Source organism: Neomonachus schauinslandi, chromosome 2 (assembly GCF_002201575.2).
Source record: "Neomonachus schauinslandi chromosome 2, ASM220157v2, whole genome shotgun sequence".
Lineage (NCBI taxonomy): Eukaryota > Metazoa > Chordata > Mammalia > Carnivora > Phocidae > Neomonachus > Neomonachus schauinslandi.
The window spans coordinates 113485636-113507458 of record NC_058404.1 but is presented as its reverse complement, the minus strand read 5'-3'; the positions used below and the strand labels follow the sequence as shown (position 1 = coordinate 113507458).

The 21823-nt window shown below is 37.4% G+C and overlaps 1 protein-coding gene across 1 annotated transcript in view; it reads right to left on the bottom strand.

Annotated features, from left to right (window-relative positions):
- CFI (complement factor I) overlaps positions 1–17070 on the bottom strand; it is a 57683-nt gene extending 40613 nt beyond the window's left edge. The window contains exons 1-2 of the mRNA XM_044912642.1: positions 16881–17070; positions 2543–2584 (exon numbers count right to left, since the gene is read on the bottom strand). Coding sequence (XP_044768577.1) covers positions 2543–2584; positions 16881–16937 — 99 coding nt within the window. The 5' untranslated portion in view covers positions 16938–17070. The remainder of the gene's footprint in view (positions 1–2542; positions 2585–16880) is intronic.
- Positions 17071–21823: the final 4753 nt, after the last annotated feature.

Here is a 21823-nt window from a genome sequence, read left to right as displayed (position 1 = left end):
CTCGATGACCTGTCCTGACATGGTGATCATGGAGACATGTATTGCAGAGACAACATAGGACCAAAGCAGCCCACAATGCTGGGCCAACACATGGAGGACAGGTTCCCTAGAGAGTCACCCAGACCCACAGTGGACTTTGCATGAGTAAAAACTAACTTCTGTAGTGTGAAGCCACTGAGATTTTGGAATTGGCTCTGACTGCTGCATAACCTAGCCAATACTGTGTAACATAGGCTAGGTATCTAGATATACATAGCTATCTATATCTAGATAGTCCTCATAATCCCAAACCTTGAGAACCACTTATCTAGAAAGTATGGGACCTAAATCATTCTGTGTATGAGCTATGTGTGAATTGATTGAAGCATGCTAAAGTAGTTTTTTTTTTTTCATTTTTATGTAGCCTGGAGTAATGAGCTATAAAAGACCTACCAAATACATGGATCAGGTATTCCCAGTTATGGCCCTAGACCATCTGCATCAAAACCACTTAAGGTGAATCATCTTGTAAATGCAGATTCTTGAACCCAAACAATAGATCTTCTGAATCAGAATCTCTAAGGAAAAACCTTGAAATTTGTAGCTTAAACAAGTTCCATAAGGATTCTTAGGCTCCCAAAGACTGAGAACCACTTCTGTTGACCAATAACTTCTAAAGTGGGTTACATATAACCTAGGAGTGTGAAGATAATCAGGTGGGTAAAATAACAGAAATTATGTTAATTTGTTTGTTTTATTAAAAAAGTAGGAAGAAATTAATCCTTACTAATATTCAAGTATGGATTGGCATGTGCGCCTGCACTCATTACATATTAATTCAATATTTATTGAGCACCTACTATGTGCCAGGCACTGTTCTAGGTCCTGGGGATAGAAGAATGAACTGCACAAAGTCATAGAGCTTACATTTCTAGTAGAAGACAGACAAAAATGAATAGAGAATAAATACATAGTATAACATAAGGTGACAAATGCTATGCAGGGTAAGAGGGATAGATATTGGGGAGTGAGAGGGGAAGGAATGCTATTTTGTATAGAATTGTCAGGGAAGACTTTGGGGGAAGTTTTTCCTTGGAGCAGAGATATGAAGGTGAGTGAGCAAGCCAGGCAGGTATCTAGATGTGAGGTGTCATGGTCAGAAGAATTAGCCAAATCTGTAGGGGAGAAGCATGCGTGATGTGCTCTTGGTCTAGAGAGCAGGTGTGGCTGGAGGGGAGTAAGAGGCTTGAAGAGAACAGGAGTAGATGAGGTCAGAGAACTGGAGGGATAGGTGATCAATCATATAGGACCTTATAAGTTACTGTAAAGACCAGCTTATTCTCTGAGTGAAATATAAAGCCACTGGAGGGTGTGAGCCCTCCAATATTTAGAAGTCGGGCAGATGATAAAGAATTTGTAAAAGAAATAAGATGTGGTCAGTGAAGTAAAAGACAAATAAGTAAAAAATTGTGCACAGAGGCAAAGAGAAGGAAGGACCAGCAGCTGTGTCTAATGCTTCTCTAGTTAAATGGTGACCTTGAAAAATGTAATTTTGGTGGAATGGTAGGAACTCAAACCTGGCTGGGTTCAAGAAATGATGGAAAAAGAGAAGCTGGGCACAGCAAATTTTTGAGAGTTTAGATGTAAAGGGGCACAGAGAAATGGGGGTGATAATTGGAAGGGGACATTGACTCAAGAGAGGGTTTTTGTTTTAAGATGGAGGATCATATACACATGCTGGATTAAGGAATATTATGGATTATATGATTTAGTTTTAGCTAAAATAATCTTCACAAGTGGGTAAGTGGCTTAAATATTCATAGTGTGAAATGAATGCTGGATTGAAAATAATGCCAAAATGCAACACCAGTAGAAAAGCAAATGGCAGAATCTACACTTCTAACCCCAGTAGAAGATGTTCATCAGCCACATCATGGGGTTAAAAACATGAAAAGTTAATTAGATATGACAAGAAGTCAGCCCTGTCCCCCCAATTAGTAGTATTAAAATGAGTATTTGAAATAAAGATTTATATCTAATATCATTAATGATGAACCTCTCCCTATGTGTTTATTGTGTGTTGCTCTTTCTGAAGTATCTTTTGCAGCTAATATGCCATTAAATCAAATGAAAAAATTTTAAAATAATGAAGTGTGTTTAATGACATTATTCCATTAAGACTGATGAAAATTATTAAAATATTATTTATGTGCTTAAAATTGTATTTGTCTTTTAAGGTGCATTATTTATACAGCCATATATTTATTATTAGAAGCACATGTTCAAAAATTTTTAGCAATTATGACTATAGTCTACTCATCTACAAAACATGACTCAACTCCTTTAGTTACTGTTGCTTTTTTGTGTATGTGGATTTGTTTTTGCTTTGTTTTGTTTTGGCCCTTTCCTTGGTATTTGCAATAATGTAGCAATTATTTAGATGTGAATTTTGTCTTTTTATTCTAAGCATGACTACAATGACAAAATTTTAGATAGATGGTAATTAGAAAATAAGAAATAAACAATCTCCTATTCACCCCAGTATACAGCTGTATAACTTTACCTGTGTCATCTTTGTCCATTTTCTTTGTTTTCCATTTGTATCCTATAAACAAAGGAAAAAGAAAGATCAGCTATGACCAAAGCAGAGAAAAGGCCTCCACTGCCCCCTTCTACTGCTAAGTAGCTGTGTGATCTTGGGTAAATGACTTTCTGATTCTGTTCTTCCATAAAATGTGGAAAATAAAAATATTCTCACAGAGCTGTTCTAAGGATCAAATGCAAAATACATAGGAAAACACAAATAAACATTTAAGACCCTATAGAAATGCAAATATGATGGTAACTGTGGTGGATTGCAAGTAGCCCCAGTTCCACCTTCCCTGTGTTCCAGTCCTTTGCTGTGCTTCTCATTGGGGGCAGGGTGTATTTTCTTAACTCTAGACTCTGGGTCTGGCCATGTGACTTGCTTTAATTAACAGGAGGTCAGCAGATGTGACATAGGAGATTGGAAAGTATTTGTCCAATTGGGTTTGTCCTTTTGCTTCTCTGCCAGAACTATGAGCACATATCAGGCTAGCAAAGAAGAACCACTCTAGCTGAGCCCAGCTTAGATGGGCTGATCACCAGCCAACCTGCTGACTAGTATACTAAACAAAGTCTTATTCCACTGAGATTTTATAATGATTTTATTATTATGGCATTAACTGACTGGTACAATCATCATTTCCCTGGAAAACACTGAGGGAAAAAATGGAAAAGATTGAAAAAGAGTAAACAATATAGTATTTGGTCTGTCTTCCAGAAGTGAATAAACAGCTCATATCCTAAAGTTAACAACCATACGGGAAGTCTTTCCATTGGAAGAGTTTTAGGCCCTCTGTGGACTCAGTTTCTTCTCATCCTGGTCTTCGTTAGCAATTTTTTTCCACAATTTTTTCCTCTCCTTGGATCTGTCTATCTTGTATTATACCTGTTTCTGATATGAATCATGCTCTGATACCCCAACAACCAGATACTTAACCAGCGGCCATTCTATCCAGATAAAAAAGTAATGTTTCTTTACAAATACATAATGATGAGTTGTTTTAATTCACATAAATTATTTGAATTTTGTTTTATTTTTTAAATAACTACACCATTTGTCCCAGGACCAGTATGTTGTTGCTGGAAATGGTAGGAAAATGGTTGTACAGTATGTTCAGGTAGGGTGGGCACTTATATCCTGTTCTTAAAAAATTAGGAATATTACTTTGGGGTCAAATCCATTATTTTTGCCTCAGAGATTTAAAAAAAACCATTGGCCTAGTTTATTGGTCTTGTTTTTTATTATGAAGGTAAGATGGCTGAAATTTTGTTTTCATTTTTTTTTTTTTTTTAAGATTTTTAATTTATTTATTTGACAGAGAGAGACACAGCGAGAGAGGGAACACAAGCAGGGGGAGTGGGAGAAGGAGAAGCAGGCTTCCCGCTGAGCAAGGAGCCCTATGCGGGGCTCGATCCCAGGACCCTGGGATCACGACCTGAGCCGAAGGCAGACGCTCAACGACTGAGCCACCCAGGCGCCCCTTGTTTTCATTTTTATTAATTTTTTAAAAATAGGAAACACAAAGGAATATTATAAACAGGTGCCTATAAAATGTATATTTCCTTTTTTTCTTCTCCATTCAACCTACCCAGGCCAACCTCAGAGTCAACCATTTAATAGTTCTTTGTGAATCTTTCCAGAGATCATCATTGTACATGAACGCATATTTTATTTTCTAACTCTGCACCCCCAGCACCAGTATAATTTGCAACCAGTGGCCCTTTCCAATGTTTTGTTATTAAAACCAATGTTATAGTGAATCTTTTTATATAATACACATCATTTCCCACATATAATAAATACATGTCAGTACTTACCTAAAATTGTGAAATTGCTGAATAAAAAAAATTAGCAGTTTTAACTTTGAAAGATACTGCCAAATTTCTCTCTGTAGAGGTTGTTTTCATTTGCATTCCCAACATCAATATATGATAGTGCCTATTTTCCATAATCTTGACCACAGGACATAATACCTCAGTAAACGTTTTTATCTTTGCCAATTCGGTATATAAAAATGTTATCTGAGTACAGTTTTATTTGCAATTTTCCCCAATGAGTGAGGTTGAACATCTCTCAATATGCTCAAACTTTAAGATTTTTATTTCTCTCCTTGCACTAACCATATCTTTTTCTGATGTATACTGGATTGTCGTCTCGGTTTTTTTGTTTGTTTGGCTTTTTTGTTTTGTTTTGTTTTTTTTGTAGGAACTCCATATGTTAAAGAAACCAGCACTTTGGAGTATGAGTTGCAAAAAATTGTTCATCTATTGACTAATGGCAAGCCTAGTGTATTTGACACACAGAACAGATACTTTTTTTAAAAAAAGATTTTATTTTAGAGAGAGAGCGAGAGTGCAAGCAAGGGGAGGAGGGAGAGAGAGAGAGAATTTCAAGCCGACTCTGCATGAGCATGAGCATGGAGCCCAATGCCAGGCTCAAGCTCACTACCCTGAGATCATGACATGAGTGGAAACCAAGAGTCCGACGCTCAACCAACTGGGTCACCCAGGTGCACCCAGAACAGATACTTTTAAAACATTACCCCCACACAACAAAATTATTTTTAATAGGAACCATGAAAGAAATGAACAATAAATTATGCAGAAAAATGAAAACAGCATTTTCTTTCATTGAAATTCATATATATATAAAACCATGCTTATAAAAAATAAGAATAAAAAATACAATACAGTACAAATAAGGAAAAAACATATTTTTAACTATATAAATGTATTTAATGAAAAAAGAAAAGAATATACCTATATACAGGTCTGTTATAGTAATGAATAATAATATTGCAGGTTTTAAAAAATATTTTATTTATTTGTTTATTTGAGAGAGAGCGAGAGTGAGAGAGCACAAGCGGGAGGTGGGCGGCGGGGAACGGCAGAGGGAGAGAGAGAAGCAGACTTCCCACTGAGCAGGAATCCCAACACGGGGTTCAATCCCAGAACCCTGAGATCATGGCCTGGGCTGAAGGCAGATGCTTAACCGACTGAGCCATCCAGGTGTCCCAATAATATTGCAGTTTAAGAACAATTAAATATATTGATAAAAAAGAATAAATTTCATTTTAAAGATATTATTCAAATTTGGTGAAATATGTCCTGTATGTACTATTGTTTGCACTTGGCACACCTGCTGGTCTGCACTGTTTTACTATTTTATGTTTTAGAAACAAAAATTCCAAATGGCCATTAGAATGAAAAAACTGAAAACTCAACTTGTTTCTTCAACCCTTCATCCTTACAATTCACTGTGACAACACTGTTTATTTTGAATCTATTTACACTCAGAAAAATATGGTAACACAGAATTTGGAGACAAGAGCTGTACCTAAAATGCGCTTGAACAATTCCAGTGCATAATGTATATGCGACTGCCTCTATCAGGGTTGACCTGAGAGTTGACTGAATTAACTTAAACTTACAATACAATGTCTACTAAAGGATACATTTAAAAAAAAATGCTCATTTGAGGTTTACATCTGTATTTTAAAAACTCAATCTCATTAATCCCAGCAATTGTTAACTGTACTGTCTAATGTAAGAGCCACTAGCCAAATGTGGCTATCTAAATTAAAATTAGTTAAAATTAAATTAAATAGGAATTCTTCTGCTTCCAGTCAAGATTGAATAATAGGGACCAAATTTACCTTTCAGCCTAAAACAACCAAGAAATGGACAAAATATAGAAAGCAATGATTTTCAAGATACTGGACATCAGGCAAAGAAGGGTAGTGATCCCTGAGAGTTGAGAAGTAAATGAAGAAGCCGTATAATTGTTCCATTTAATTGCCTTAATAAGAGAGTTCCAAGACTGTGGTGCAGAGACGGAACTTGAGCTGAACCTAAGGGATTTCCTGAGCTGAGGAGACAGATCTGAGAGTCTGAGGACACCAAAGCAGCTATTGTTCACAGAATCGAGTACTGGAAAGAAGTGAGTGGGATAGAAAGCGAACTTTGGAACTCCTTAGCATATCCCCTCTGAGTGTTCAGCGAGTATTCATCAGCACCTGGGTGTGAAGAAACTATGGCAGACTGGGGAAAGAACTACCCAAAAAGAATTCTAGGTGACAGGGCCCACATTCAAAAAGGGCCATGAATAGTGCTTGTTCTCATCACTTGTGATTGGTAGGGCATTTGGAAGTGTACAGAAGGATCTTGCCTCAGTAGTGTGGAATAATTAGTCCTAGACTGAGTACTATTCTGGTCCTATGTAAGAATGCTTAAAGCCAAGACCTGAAAGGATCAAACTGTTTTCAGTAACTTAATTACATATCAGAACAAAGTTCAAGAATATTTATAGGGATACAAAAATACTCAGCATCCAGCAGAGTAAAATTAATATTATCTCCCATGCAGTAAAGAATACTAGACCTGCAAAGAGGCAGCAAAATATGACTCCTAATGAGAAAAATCAATCAACTGAAATTCACCCAGAACACTAGCATAGATGTTAGAATTGGCAGGCAAGGATATTCAAATATTTATTATAACTGTGGAAACATGAAAAATATATAACAGATCAAATTGAACTTCTAGTGTTGTAAACTACAGTATTTGAGATAAAAACAATATACTGGATGGGACTAACGACAGGTAGGACTTGGCAGAAAAAAAGATTAGAAAACCTAAAGATTTCTCAAACAAGGTATAAGTGAACTGTGGAACAAGTTCAAGTGTCATGGTATGTGTGTAATTGGAGTTCCAAAGGAGAAGTGAGTGAGAGGGGAACAAAAAATATATTTGAAGTAATAGTGGCTGACACTTTTCTAAATTTGATGAAAAATATAAATCCACAGTTCCAACAAGCTGAATAAACCCAAGCAGAAGAACCATGAAGGAAACTCCATGAAGGCATATCATACCCAAATTGTCAAATACCAGTGATAAAGAGAAAATCTTCAAAATAGCCAAAGAAAAGAGACACATTATGGGCAAAGGAACAAAGGTAAGTGTGACAGCAGAGGTCTCATCACTAATGCAAGTAAGAAGATAGTGGAGTAGCAGTTAAAAAATACTGGGGTGGGGGGAACCCTGTCAACTTATACTTCTATACCTAACAAAAATATCATTAAAAGTTTAAGGATAATGCTGACCTCATAAAATGAGTTTGGAAGTTTTCCTTCCATTTCTATCTTTTGGAACAGTTTCAGAAGAATAGGTATTAATTCTTCTTGAAATGTTTGGGAGAATTCCCCTGGGAAGCCATCTGGCCCTGGGCTATTGTTTGTTGGGAGATTTTTGATTACTGCTTCAATTTCCTTAGTGGTTATAGGTCTGTTCAGGTTTTCTTTTTCTTCCTGATTCAGTTTTGGCAGTTGATACATCTCTAGGAATGCATCCATTTCTTCCAGATTATCTAATTTGCTGGCATAGAGTTGCTCATAATATGTTCTTATAATTGTATTTCTTTGGTGTTGGTTGTGATCTCTCTGCTTTCATTCATGATTTTTTTTATTTGGGTCATTTCTCTTTCCTTTTTGATAAGTCTGGCCAGGGGTTTATCAATCTTGTTAATTGTTTCAAAGAACCAGCTCCTAGTTTCATTGATCTGTTCTACTGTTCTTTTGGTTTCTATTTAATTGATTTCTGCTCTGATCTTTATTATTTCTCTTCTCCTGCTGGGTTTAGGCTTTATTTGCTGTTCTTTCTCCAGCTCCTTTTGGTGTAGGGTTAGGTTGTGTATTTGAGACCTTTCTTGTTTCTTGAGAAAGGCTTGTATTGCTGTATATTTTCCTCTTAGGACTGCCTTTGCTGCATCCCAAAGATTTTGAACAGTTGTGTTTTCATTTTCATTTGTTTCCATGAATTTTTTTTAATTCTTCTTTAATTTCCTGGTTGACCCATTCATTCTTGAGTAGGATGCTCTTTAGCATCCATGTATTTGAGTTCTTTCTGACTTTCCTCTTGTGATTGAGTTCTAGTTCAAAGCATTGTGGTCTGAAAATATGCAGGGCATGATCCCAATTTTTTGGTACCAGTTGAGACCTGATTTGTGACCCAGGATGTGATCTATTCTGGAGAATGTTCCATGGGCACTAGAGAAGAATGTGTATTCTGTTGCTTTGGGATGGAATGTTCTGAATATATCTGTGAAGTCCATTTGCTCCTTGTTGATCTTTTGCTTAGATGATCTGTCCATTTCAGTGAGGGGGGTGTTAAAGTCCCCTACTATTATTGTATTGTTGTTGATGTGTTTCTTTGATTTTGTTATTAAGCGGCTTATATAATTGGCTGCTTGGGAGGGGGGTGGGGGGATGGGTTAGCCTGGTGATGAGTATTAAAGAGGGCATGTATTGAATGAAGCACTGGGTGTTATACGCAAACAATGAATCATGGAACACTACATCAAAAACTAATGATGTAATGTATGGTGAGTAACATAACATAATAAAATAAAATTTAAAAAAGTTTAAGGCAAATAACAACCTCTTTAGACACAAAAGCTGAAAAATTAATCACCAGTATATCTGCCTTACAAGAAAAGTTAAAAAAAAAAAAAAAGTCCTTTAAGCAGAAGGAAAATTATGCTGGATGGAAATCTGGACCTACCCAAAGGAATGATGAATACTGGAAATCTCTGGGAATACTTGATATGAGGGGGAGGTCAGCAAAGACAGTAGCTTTTATCTCTGCTTTGTACCTTTTCTTGTGGTATCTTTGACTTTGTTATCAGAGTAATATTGGACGCATGAAATGAATTAGGGAGTATTCACTCCTTTTCTTTTTTGAGGGAAGAGTTTGAGAAGAATTAGTATTAATTCTTCTTTCAATGTTTGGTAGAATTTACCAATGAAGCCGTCTGATACTGGACATTTCTTTGATGAAAATAATTTTTTAAATTACTGATTCAACTCTTGTTATATGTCTGTTCAGATTTACTATTTCTTTTTGATTCAGTTTTGGTAATGTATGTGTTTGTAGGAATTAGTCCACTCATCTAGGTTATCTAATTTGTTGGCATATAATTGTTCATAGAACTCTCTTATCATTCTTTTGATTTCTGTAAGGTTAGCAGTAATGTCTTCACTTTCTGATTTTATTTGCATCTTTTTTTTTTTAAAGATTTTATTTATTTATTTCAGAGAGAGAGAATGAGAGAGAGCACATGAGAGGGGGGAGGGTCAGAGGGAGAAGCAGACTCCCTGCCGAGCAGGGAGCCCAATGCGGGACTCGATCCCGGGACTCCAGGATCATGACCTGAGCCGAAGGCAGTCGCTTAACCAACTGAGCCACCCAGGCGCCCTGCATCTTTTTTTTAACAGTCTAGCTAAGGTTTGTCAATTTAGTTGATCTTTTCAAAGAACCAACTTTTAGTTTAATTGTTTCTATTTTCCTACTATTTATTTTTTCCATCTACATTCTTTTTTTCTCCTTTTCTTCACCATCTTCCTCTTCTTTTTTTTGGAGGCTAAAGAACATGCTACTAAACAACCAATGGATCAGTGAAGAAATCAAAGGGGAAATAAAAAAGTACATGGAGACAAATGAAAATGAAGACATAATGGTCCAAAATCTTTGGGATATAGCAAAGGCAGTTCTAAGAGGGAAATGTATAGCAATTGGATCTACCTCAAGAAATAAGAAAAATCTCAAACAATCTGATCTTACACCTAAAGGAACTAGAAAAAGAACAAACAAAGCCCAAAGTTGGTGGAAGGAAGGAAATAAAAAAGATCAGAGCAGAAATAAATGAACTAGAGACTAAAAGATAGAAAAGTTCAATAAAACCAACAGTTGGTTCTTTGAAAAGATAAACAAAATTAACCTTTCACCAGACTCATCAAGAAAAATGGAGGACTCAAATAAAATCAGAAATGAAACAGAAATAATTACCAACACCATAGAAATACAAAGCATTTGACAAAATTCAGTATCTGTTCATGATAAAAACTCCCCATTCTAATCTTTATTATTTCCTAGATTTGGATTTAGCTTGCTCTTCTTTTTCTGGTTCTTGTAAGGTTTAAGGTTAGGTTTTTTATTAAGGATCTTTGTTCTTTTTTTAATGTAGGCATCTACTGCTATAAATGTCTCTGTGAGAACTGCTTTTGCCACATCTCATATGTTTTGGTATGTTGTATTTTTGCTTTCATTCATTTCTAAGTATTTTCTAATTTATTCTGTGATTTCTTTGACCATGGTTATTTAAGAGTATATTGTTTAATTTCCACATATTTGTGAATTTTCCAGTTTTCCTTCTGTTACTGATTTCTAGCTTTATTCCATTATCTTTAGAGGAACTATTTCTTATGACTTCAATATTTAAAAATTTTTTGAGACATGTTCTGTGGCCTTACATGTGGCCTATGCTGGAGAATGTTCTATGGGCACTTGAAAAAAATGTGTTTTCTGCTTCTGTTAGGTGTAGTGCTCTATATGTCTTGTTGTTAGGTCTGGTTGATTTATAGTGCTATTAAAATCCTCTATTTTCTTATTAATCTTCTGTCTAGATTTTCTATCCACTATGGAAAGTGGGATATAGAAGTCTCCAATGATTATCATAGAATTCTATTCTTCCCTTCAACTATGTCATTGTCTCATGTATTTTGAGCTCTACTGTTTGGTGTGTATATGTTTAAAATTATATATTTTATTTTATTTTTTTAAAGATTTTTATTCATTCATTTCAGACACAGAGATACAGAGAGAGAGAGAGAGCATGAGCAGGGGGAGAGGCAGAGGGAGAGGGAGAAGTGGGCTCCACGCTGCACCAGGAGCCTGATGTGGGGCTCGATCCCAGGACCCTGGGATCATGACCTGAGCTGAAGGCAGACGCTTAACCATCTGAGCCACCCAGGTGCCCCTAAAATTATATATTTTAAATGAACTCTTTTGTCAATATCTAATGTTCTTTGTCTCTCATAACAAGACAAAATTAAGTTTAATCTTGTTTGATATTAATGCTGCCCCTTCCAGTTCCCTTTTGGTTACTATTTCATGGAATATTGTTTTCCATCCTTTCAATCTATTTGTCTTTGGATCTAATGTGAGTCTCTTGTAGACAGCATATAGTTGGACCATGGTTAGTTTTTTAAAAAATAAATTCTGCCAATCTTTGCCTTTCACTGGAGAATTTAACCCACTTACATATAAGTTGTTTTTAAGGAAGGCCTTACTTTTGCCATTTTGCAATTTGTTCTCTGTATGTATTATAATTTTGTTGTTCTTTATGTCTTCTATTACTGACTTCTTTTGTGTTTAGTTGATTTGTTTGTAGTGAACTGTTTTGCTTTTCTTTTCATGTCTTTTCTGTATATTTTTAAGATTTTTTTTGTGTGTGTGTGTGGTTGATATGGAGATTATACTTAACAACTTAAATGTATAGCAATCTAGTTTGAATTGATACCAACCTAACTTCATGAGCATATCAAAAACCCTGCTCTTATATAGGTCCATCCCCTCTTTTATGTTATGGTCGCACATTACATCTTTAGGCATTGTACGCATGTTAACATAGATTTATAATTATTTTTTATACATTCTTTTAAGAAATGTGAAATAAAAAGAGGAGCTACAAACCAAAAATAAAATTACACTGACTTTTGTATTTACCTACATAGTTATCATTATTGAAGTCCTTTATTTCTTCTTATGGCTTCTAGTTACTGTCTAGCATATTTTAGCTAGCCTGTAGGACTATCTTTCTTAGAATGAATTTCCTGTCTACTAGTAACTAACTGTCAGCTTTTGTTGATCTGAAAATGTCTTAATTTCTTTTTCATTTTTAAAGGATAGTTTTGTTCGATATAGGATTCCTGATTGACAGTCTTTTCTTTCAGCACTTTAAAAATGTCATCCCACTCTCTTCTCCGTGCCTCCATGGTTTCTAATGAGAAATGTACTTCTAATCTTATTGAAAATCCCTTCGCGGGTTCCTGGGTGGCTCAGTCGTTAAGCGTCTGCCTTCAGCTCAGGTCATGAGCCCAGAGTCCTGGGATTGAGCCCCGCATCAGGCTCCCTGCTCAGCCAGGAGCCTGCTTCTCCCTCTCCCACTCCCCGTGCTTGTGTTCCCTCTCTAGCTGTCTCTCTCTCTCTGTCAAGTAAATACATAAACTCTAAAAAAAGAAAATCCCTTGTCCATGATAAGTTACTTTTCTCTTGCTGCTTTCAAGACATTCTGTTTTGTTCCTTGGCTTTTAACAATTTCATTATAATGTGTCTTAGTGTGGATTTCTTCGCATTATCCTTTTGGGGGCTGCTAAGCTTCCTAAATCTGTAGATTCATATATTTTTTCAAATTTGGGAAGCTTTTGGCTATTATTTCTTCAAATATTCTCTCTAACCTGTTCTCTCCTCTTCTGAGGTTCCTGTTATGTATATTTTGGTGTTCTTAATGGTGTCCCATAGGTCTTAATCTCTGTTAGTTTCTCATTATTTTTTTCTTTCTGCTCTTCAAACTGGATAATTTAATTGACTGATCTTCAAGTTCACTTACTCTTCTGCCTGCTCAAATCTGTTATTAAAACTCTAGTGAGTTTTTCATAGAAATAAAATAAAAAGAATAAGAAACTCCTCTATTCAACAACCAAAAACCTCTTCTAGACTTTGCAAATTGGCTCTGTGCTTGAGTACCCCTTCAACACTTAGTCAGGCCATTTTCAATTCTCTCTTAGCCTTCACTACCTGCTTGCACTGAGCCTAGAGATCATCTAAAGGTGTAGGCTTAGAGTCTTCTTAAATCTTTTCTGAGCATGCATCCTGCCCTGGGCATGTGTGTTGCTTTTTAAATTCCCAAGTATTGGGCGCCTGGGTGGCTCAGTCGGTTAAGCGACTGCCTTCGGCTCGGGTCATGATCCCGGAGTCCTGGGATCGAGTCCCATATCGGGCTCCCGGCTCAGCGGGGAGCCTGCTTCTCCCTCTGACCCTATCCCCTCTCATGCTGTTTCTCTCTCTCTCTCAAATAAATAAATAAAATCTTTAAAAAAAAAAAAAAATTCCCAAGTATTCACAGGGACTTTTGAATGGTCTAATTTCCCACAGAAACTCTTTCCCTAAATTTTCCTCCCAAGCTTTGACACTCTACCATTTTTCTCAACTGTAATCTTTTGTCCCAGGTAGCTGCAGGTTGTTTGGTGCCTCACAATGTTTTTGTTTGTTTAAGATTTTATTTATTTGTCAGAGAGAGAGAGAGAGAGCACAAGCAGGGGAAACAGCAGGCAGAGGGAGAAGCAGGCTACCCGCTGAGCAAGGAACCTGATGTGGTACTTGATGCCGGGACCCCGGGATCATGACCCAAGCCAAAGGCAGACACTTAACTGACTGAGCCATCCAGGCGTCCCTATGTCACAGTGTTTTTGAGGAATTCCCACTGTCTTTCCACTCTGAGTGAGTTCTGAGTTAGGCAAAACAAAGACAAATATGTTTGATCAGTCTTTCCAGTATGCCCCAGGCAGGTTAGAACAGTCAAACACCATTCTTTTTAAATAAAGTCTGCTCTGCTCCTTCTGGAGCTAGGAACAAGAGTTCCTCATGTGGACTGTCATCTTCAAGACTGCACTGAAGTGGGGACAGGGTAGGGCAAGGGCAAGTAGAAATGTCACAAACTTTCCTAACATTTTAAGTTGCCTTTTCCTTCATCCAGTATTCATTTGGAGGCTGTAGGCCTTTGATTAATAACTGGAGTTCTGACAAAGTTGGTTCTGACAGTCTGCATGATTTGTGTGTGTGTGCATGTGTGTGTGGAAAGACAACTGTTTGGATTTGCCTACTCTGCCATTTTTGCTGACCTCACTCTCTGCATTGCATGTTGCTTCCTGTGCATATTGTCTTTCCATTACCTCATCACTCTGCTGAACATCACTCTCATTCTTTCTTTCCAAAATATTACCAATATAAACTTAGGTTTGTAATAAACTTTTAGGGTAAATAAAAATTTAAGGTTTTGGTCAGGGTTTATGTTACAGCACAATACTCCCACAGTAGTAAATAACCATATTGAATGAAACATTTGGCTTCCCTATTCTTTAATATCCTTGGTTATTAATACAGCAGCCAATCCCTCTATGTCCTGGTTTTATCTCCCAGAGAAACCTGAGTCCCCTTATCTGTTTGTCTGGGCAGTAAAACCAGAATTCTCATTTCCCCTTTCAGAACAACTGAAGTCTATCCTGCTGTCAGTTCACTCCTGCCATTGACATAATCCACCTCAAATAAGTCCATCAGAATGTTTTGATATAAAAAAGGCATGGGACTTTTTATTCCTTAGAGGGAAATCTGGTCCTAGCTTTCAAAATAACAAAAATTTCTCCCAGATGTATGTATTTTATTTCATTTAGAAAATGTAGACACATTTTAAAACTTCTTTGAACACATTTATGTTGTCTCTATGGCAACTTCCATTTAAAAATGGTTATCTCTCAGCATTCCATTTTCTTTTATAAATTAATATTTTAAGAAGTTCTGAAATTTTCACAAATATGACAATTCCTATAAAATGCTGTTTTTTAAAGGAAAGAAGACAACTTTATTATTGAATGATTATTCAGTAAAAGAGGCTCTTTCCCTTTCTGTAAGTGAAAAGTACTATTTTGTTTTGTTTTTTATTGTTTTTGTTACAGGAACCAAAAATGTGGCTGAAATATCTTTTCCTCAAAAACAAATTTTTCCTTATTCTAAGTAACACACATTTATTTGGTATTTTAAAAAATGAATAATGAATAAAACAGAATTTCTGAATTCTGAAAATTCATAAATGTATAAAACAAAAAATAAAAATCACCAGTAATCTCATTACCTGAGATACCAATTGGTATCTATTTGATATATACCCTCCAGGAGCTTTGAAATTGCTGTTTAGATGAGCAGCTATATCTGTGTATATGTGTGTGTGTGTATGTACACATACACACAGATACATGAATGTGTATATTTTCTTCTTTAACAAAAATAAGATTTTAGTAAGGACTTTTTTCTCAATAAATATAAAATGCATCATTTTCATAGCTACATGATAGTTCATTTATAGATGTACAATAATTTAATCAATTTCTTATCAATGAGCACTTTATTTCTATTTGTTCTCTGTTACAAGCATTGCATATACATTTTAGAAGTTACAGGAAACTTAAATTAAGTAATTCTCATTTCTTAGGTAGTTTTCTTTAAATACTTGCTTCTCTAAGCTGGCATTAAGACAAAACAGTTTTTGTAATCCTGTTTCAAAATGCTTTGATCACAAAAGTGATCATCAATAATTGTCTAAAATATCTAGAGCCTATTTAACCTTAATAGATGATCTTCCAATCTGGCTATAATCTGTCATACCAGTTTTGATTGCCCAAGTTCCCCACAAGGTTTCCATTCTAATCAAATGGATTTATTCACCTGGAGGAGACTAGGGCTTTACTATTTTTCTACCATAGCACTTGCTGCTTTTCCAGGCTGAAAAGGGTGGAAATCACTCTGTTTCTCTACACTAATCCAGAATTACGAATCCAGCTCAAATCCCACTGGTCCATAAACTCTTCTTGACCTCTTAGCAGGAAGGGATTTTCGCTCTCATTAAAGTCCCTTGGCACATGATATTTGTAACATTTTTGGCAATTAAATGTAACATTTTGGCAATTAAAACAGTTCCTTCTCAAAAGTTATTTAAATCTTGCTTATTATTTCTCATTGTCATGTTTATGTCATCTTTCTACAACTGTACCGAAGGGCTATTGGAGATCAGACATGCTCTTTGCCCAGCACTATACCTTGCATGTAGAAGGAGTTTGGTAAATATTTTTTGATTTAATAGGATTACTATAAATTACAGATCTATATTAGTAAATTCTCATTCAGTTCAATCTCTATGCACAGATAAGGGCACACGAAAAAAGCAATTTCTTAAAGCTCTTTCATCAAGATATTAACATAAAATCTTTATTACTAACTATATACTGCCACTGTTGGTATCTGAACTATGTAATCTCTAGGACAAAATAATATCTTTAAGATTTCTTTTTTTTTTACTTTTTAATTATTATTTTAAATTTTATTTTATTTAAATTCAATTAACATATAATGTATTGTTTCAGAGGTAGAGTTCAGTGATTCATCAGTTACATATAACACCCAGTGCTCATTACATCATGTGCCCTCCTTAATGCCCATCACCCAGTTACCCCATCCCCCCACCCACCTACCCTCCATCAACCCTCAGTTTGTTTCCTATAGTTAAGAGTCTCTTATGGTTTGTCTCGCCTTTTGATTTCATCTTATTTTATTTTTTCCTCCCTTCCCCCATGTCTTTAAGATTTTGCTTACATTTTTATCATATTTAAAAATCTAATTAAAATAGTCTACATAAATATTGAGTTACTTACCTTGCAAAAACTTATGCAGAAGCACAAATGTAACAAAATAACATGAGCAAGCTTCATGTTGGAGACTCTCAGTGTCTGTCTCTCTTCTGCACCCTGGGTATTCTTTGAAATTTAATTTTTAACCTTTGAAAAAACATTTAGAAAGAGCAAGTGTCCTACAGAGCTTTGTACTTTTGAACTCAGAGAATTTGGCTAAAATCCAGAGTTTTACCGTAACTGAAACCAAAAAAGATTTTCCCAGTAAATAGCTGAGGGAGGTGACCAATAGGGAGTATGTTTCCTCCAGAGGAAACTGATTTCCCCACTTTGTTACTAAACAATGCCTCAATTCTGTTTTCTAGGGAAGACAGAAACTACACTGGAAGAAAATTTCTTATGTTTTTGGTAAAACAAAATTATGGTTTTTCCTTAAGGTTGAAGACAAGGAGATAAGAAGTAAAAGTATATCATATTGAAAGCTGTGATGAAGACATTAAAAATCCTCAACAAAACAGTGCCTTTACCATGCATCAGTTATGCTGTGATCAAATTATATCCTCTGAGCATAGAAAACTTTGTGAGGGTTCTCCCAAAGCAGACATGAGACAGAGTTGGGGGTGCAAGATAACTTACCAGAAATTAACTCCTGTGAAAAGAAGGGAGGAGAAGCAGGAGTGAGCAGAGAGAAAAGTGAGACTGCAATGCAGGTTTAACAAAGCCCTGGTCAGCTCATGGGGATCTCTGGAGTGAGTGTGGCCTATCAAGTGTCTCTGGGTCAGACAGAAATGGCTAGACCATGAAACCCTGCCTTGCTCAGTCACCTGGTGTGGGTTGCCCGGGAAAGACATCCCCTTAGGTGAGGCCCTTCTCTGCAGCTGTGGCAGACCCTGAAGGATCCGACATTTAGTTGCCATCAGAAGTGTCTGCTGATCACACTTTTCACAGCTAGGGCAGCAAAACCTTCCAATAAGTGGGATCTGGGAAACTCATCTCCCTGTCTTTCAGAGTCCACCATTTGCTGATCTACTTTTTGTATATGCTCCGGGAGTGGCTCCTTCCAAATCGTAGGAGGCCTTTCTTCCTGGGGGAAAATTTAGAAGAGGGAAGTGGTAAGAAAAACTAGAGCCCTGGCCCTTGTAGTGGATCTTGAGGCTGCAGGTGATACTCATCCTCTGCCTCTTTCCTATTATAGATTCCTTTCACCTCAGCTTCCACCTCTGACAGCCTCAGGTGTTCACCTAATGTCATGACTCACAAACTTCCTGGAGCCCCTGGTTACATTTCCTTCTCAGACCATAGTTGCTGTTTTTATCCTTTTACTCTCACAAGAGGCACCCAAGGAGCTCATATGGTTCCATACATACTCCTCCTTTCCCTCATTATATAACAGCAACCCTACTTCCTCTACATGAACAGGTCAGTTATCCCTATCAACATGGTGACTCCTCTTCTTTCTTGCTGGTCCCTAGACACAAGAAGCCCAATCCATGTGCATGAAGCAGAAGGCTTAGCTTATAATTCATTGGAATTCTTGCTGTGCCTCCTGGTAAAAGTATGCTTCTTTTGGGGAACAAGATCCCTAACTCTGCAAAGTCTCCAGTTGTGGAGACAGGAAGCACAAAGCTCCCAGTTAGTCACTGTGAGTGACAGTATGTGTGGTCATTTCTGCTCCTATTCCTTGGCTCCCAGACCTCCATCTTCTCTCTGTTGGGGATACAATGCTAAATGAAGGTCTTTGATTCAAGGCCTATGTTCCTTGCTGAAGGACAGCACCCAGTCCTCAAGAGTATTGCCTTTAAATAGCCCCTCCCTTCTGCATTCAGCAGGCTGTTCCAATGCTCCATACGGCTGCCAGGTTTCCAGTGGTGCGGGATGTGATATGACCAGTGAACTGCATGGTCACTCTCACATTTCCTTTGCTGTCAGGTGGGTCCCCTTGTCTGACAGAATGTTGGAAGATTAAATATGCTGAAATCCTTTGGATTATGATCCCAGCTAAGGCCCTGCAGGCAAGAAAGGAACACCTTAACCTGGAATATATGTCTTTTTCTGTGAGAATGTACTACTGGCCCTTTTAAGATGGAAAGGACCAACTGTGTCAATTTACCAAGTGGCTAGTTGGTATCCTTGATGAATTGTGCCATCTTGGGGACTCAGCATTAGTCTCTGTTGCTTTCAGGATGGACATTTGTTGATGGCATCAGCTAACTAGATCTTAAGGGGCCCATTATATTGGCCTCATGGCTAGCCTCCATTTCTGCCACTATGGCCACTTTATTCCTGTGCCCACTGTGCTAGCACTGGGGTGGCTCCTGACTGGCACTGGCTGATACCAATTGGCTGAGTCATTTTGTGGTTATTTAGTATCTTTTGCTAGTGGGTATTAACACATGATACAAATATTTCTATACTTCATTCCAACTCCTATATGTGCATCCACATGTTTCTACTCCAGATCTTCTTGTTCTTTTTTTTTTTTTTAAGATTTTATTTATTTGCGAGAGAGAGAATGAGAGACAGAGAGCATGAGAGGGAGGAGGGTCAGAGGGAGAAGCAGACTCCCTGCTGAGCAGGGAGCCTGACGTGGGACTCGATCCCAGGACTCCGGGATCATGACCTGAGCCGAAGGCAGTCGCTTAACCAACTGAGCCACCCAGGCGCCCCCAGATCTTCTTGTTCTTAATCCTTGAATACTTTTTATTCTAAGAAAAAGATCATCAGGCAATCACTATTGCCTGGGATTCCATATATAGTCTAGTCTTGGGTCACTGATATTTCCACACAAAGTGGGTGACCAGGTGTATTCTTTTTTTTTTTTTTTAAAGATTTCATTTATTTATTTGAGAGAGAGAATGAGATAGAGAGAGCATGAGAGGGGGGAGGGTCAGAGGGAGAAGCAGACTCCCTGCCGAGCAGGGAGCCCGATGCGGGACTCGATCCAGGGACTCCAGGATCATGACCTGAGCCGAAGGCAGTCGCTCAACCAACTGAGCCACCCAGGCGCCCGACCAGGTGTATTCTGAAGCTCTAGCCCATAGTGAAGACTTTCTCTTACCAGTGTCTTTTAAAACCACTCCTAAGTTTGGCTGTATTGCGGCTGCTATCTATTTTTCAGCTTGTACCTACATACTGAGCCAACCCATCTGTAAACCAAACACGTTTTTCCCTCCTCCTGGTCATACCATATTCCTTATAGAGCCATAGGTGTGAGCTGAGGGAAGGACTTGGGTGCAACAGTTTGGATTAGGTGGGGAGGGGGATATCCGAGCTACCAGCTGATGCAGTTTGCTAGTGCCCTTGGTCCGGGTTGCATTTGTTTCTGGATGCAACACTTCCATTTTATAATACATTTTTGCTAGGCCTGCTCAACCTTATGTTTTGTGGGTCTGTTAGGACCTGGCTCACAATGGGCATTTCTGGTCACATGGTGATATAGTGTCCAATGTTCAGTAATTCCAGATTTACCAGGGTCCAGTAGTACACAGTTGTTTTCAAAAAGAGTATAATTTTGCTGCAGATAATTCATGGCTTTGCTCCAGAACCCTAGGGTTCTCTACTGTAATTCTCTCAATGGTTCTTTCTCAAACATGATACAGTATTTTTTTCCACCACTGGCAATTCTAACATCATAGCCTCTGTCAAACCACTGCAGAACACTTTCCTGCCCTGGCAGCCTGAGCAGTATTCCTCAGTGTTTTGTGCTTTCTTCCTTGTGCAAGGCAGTTCAAGATGAAATAATTTGTCTTTTAATTTAGAGAAGATATCCTGGCCTTGTCTCCTGCCCTCTGGAGTATATGTGTCTTATCAAGGCATTCAGCATGCTAGCCACCTCTTGCTTACCTGCTCTGATCAAGGTATTGCCATCAATGTAATGGAAGAATGTGGTGTTTTACAGGAAGTCCAGATGATCCAGATTTCCTCAGACTTTATTATGACGGAAGGTGGGAGATAAGATCTATGGAAAAACTGTAATGTATATTGTTGCTCATCCCATGTGAATGAGAACTGTTTCTGATCTTCTTTTCTGTTTAAAATACTTACAGTGGTTCAAGTTTTCCTGACCAAATTCTTATTGATACACTTTATAATACTGCTAAAACTAGAATCAAGGTTCTTATCTCTAAAAGAAATTCAACTGAAACAAGTATTAAATCTTAGGTAAGGGGTGATTTCTAAGCTTAGAAAGAACAGAAGAAAACAACAACATGGGACGCCTGGGTGGCTCAATTGGTTAAACGTCTGCCTTCGGCTCAAGTCATCCCAGGGTCCTGGGATCAAGCCCTGCATTGAGCCAGGCCCTGGGCTCCTTGCTCAGCAGGGAGCCTGCTTCTCCTTCTGCATGTTTCTCCCTCTGCCTACCACTTCTTCTGCCTGCAGCTCCCCCTGCTTTTGCTCTCTCTCTCTCTGACAGATAAATAAAATCTTTAAAAGACAAAAAATTAAATTAAAGAAAAAACAACAAAAAGACAAATATCCAAATTACATTTAAATTTTTTACAACAAAATCACTGAAAAAAAGTGAACTAAGCATACAGCTCAGGATAGCATTAAAAAAAATAAAATGAATCAAAAGTGATAGAAAGGAAATAATAAAGACATAAGCAATAGTAAAGAAACCAGGAAGTAAAAAAGTAGCAGATTTGATATGTAAACCAATGAATCATTTTGAGAAATTTAAAAAAAAAAAGGAGAGAGAGTAAAACAATTTTAGAGTTAAAATATTGAAGTGGGAATTTTTAGGGGGCTGCCAACACCCATTTTCCTTCATAACAGGTTCCCAATTTTCTTTGTGGAATTATCTTTCTTCTATTATGGGTTGTTTTGATGCAAGAATAATTCCCGGCACCTGCTTTCCAAAACAGAAGTTAAGAAATCCATCCCCAGCCTCTTTCCATTCCCTCTTATAGACCAGGGACTGATCAAAGAGTCTCTTTCCCTGGTGTTTGAATCCTGAGTTAAGGATA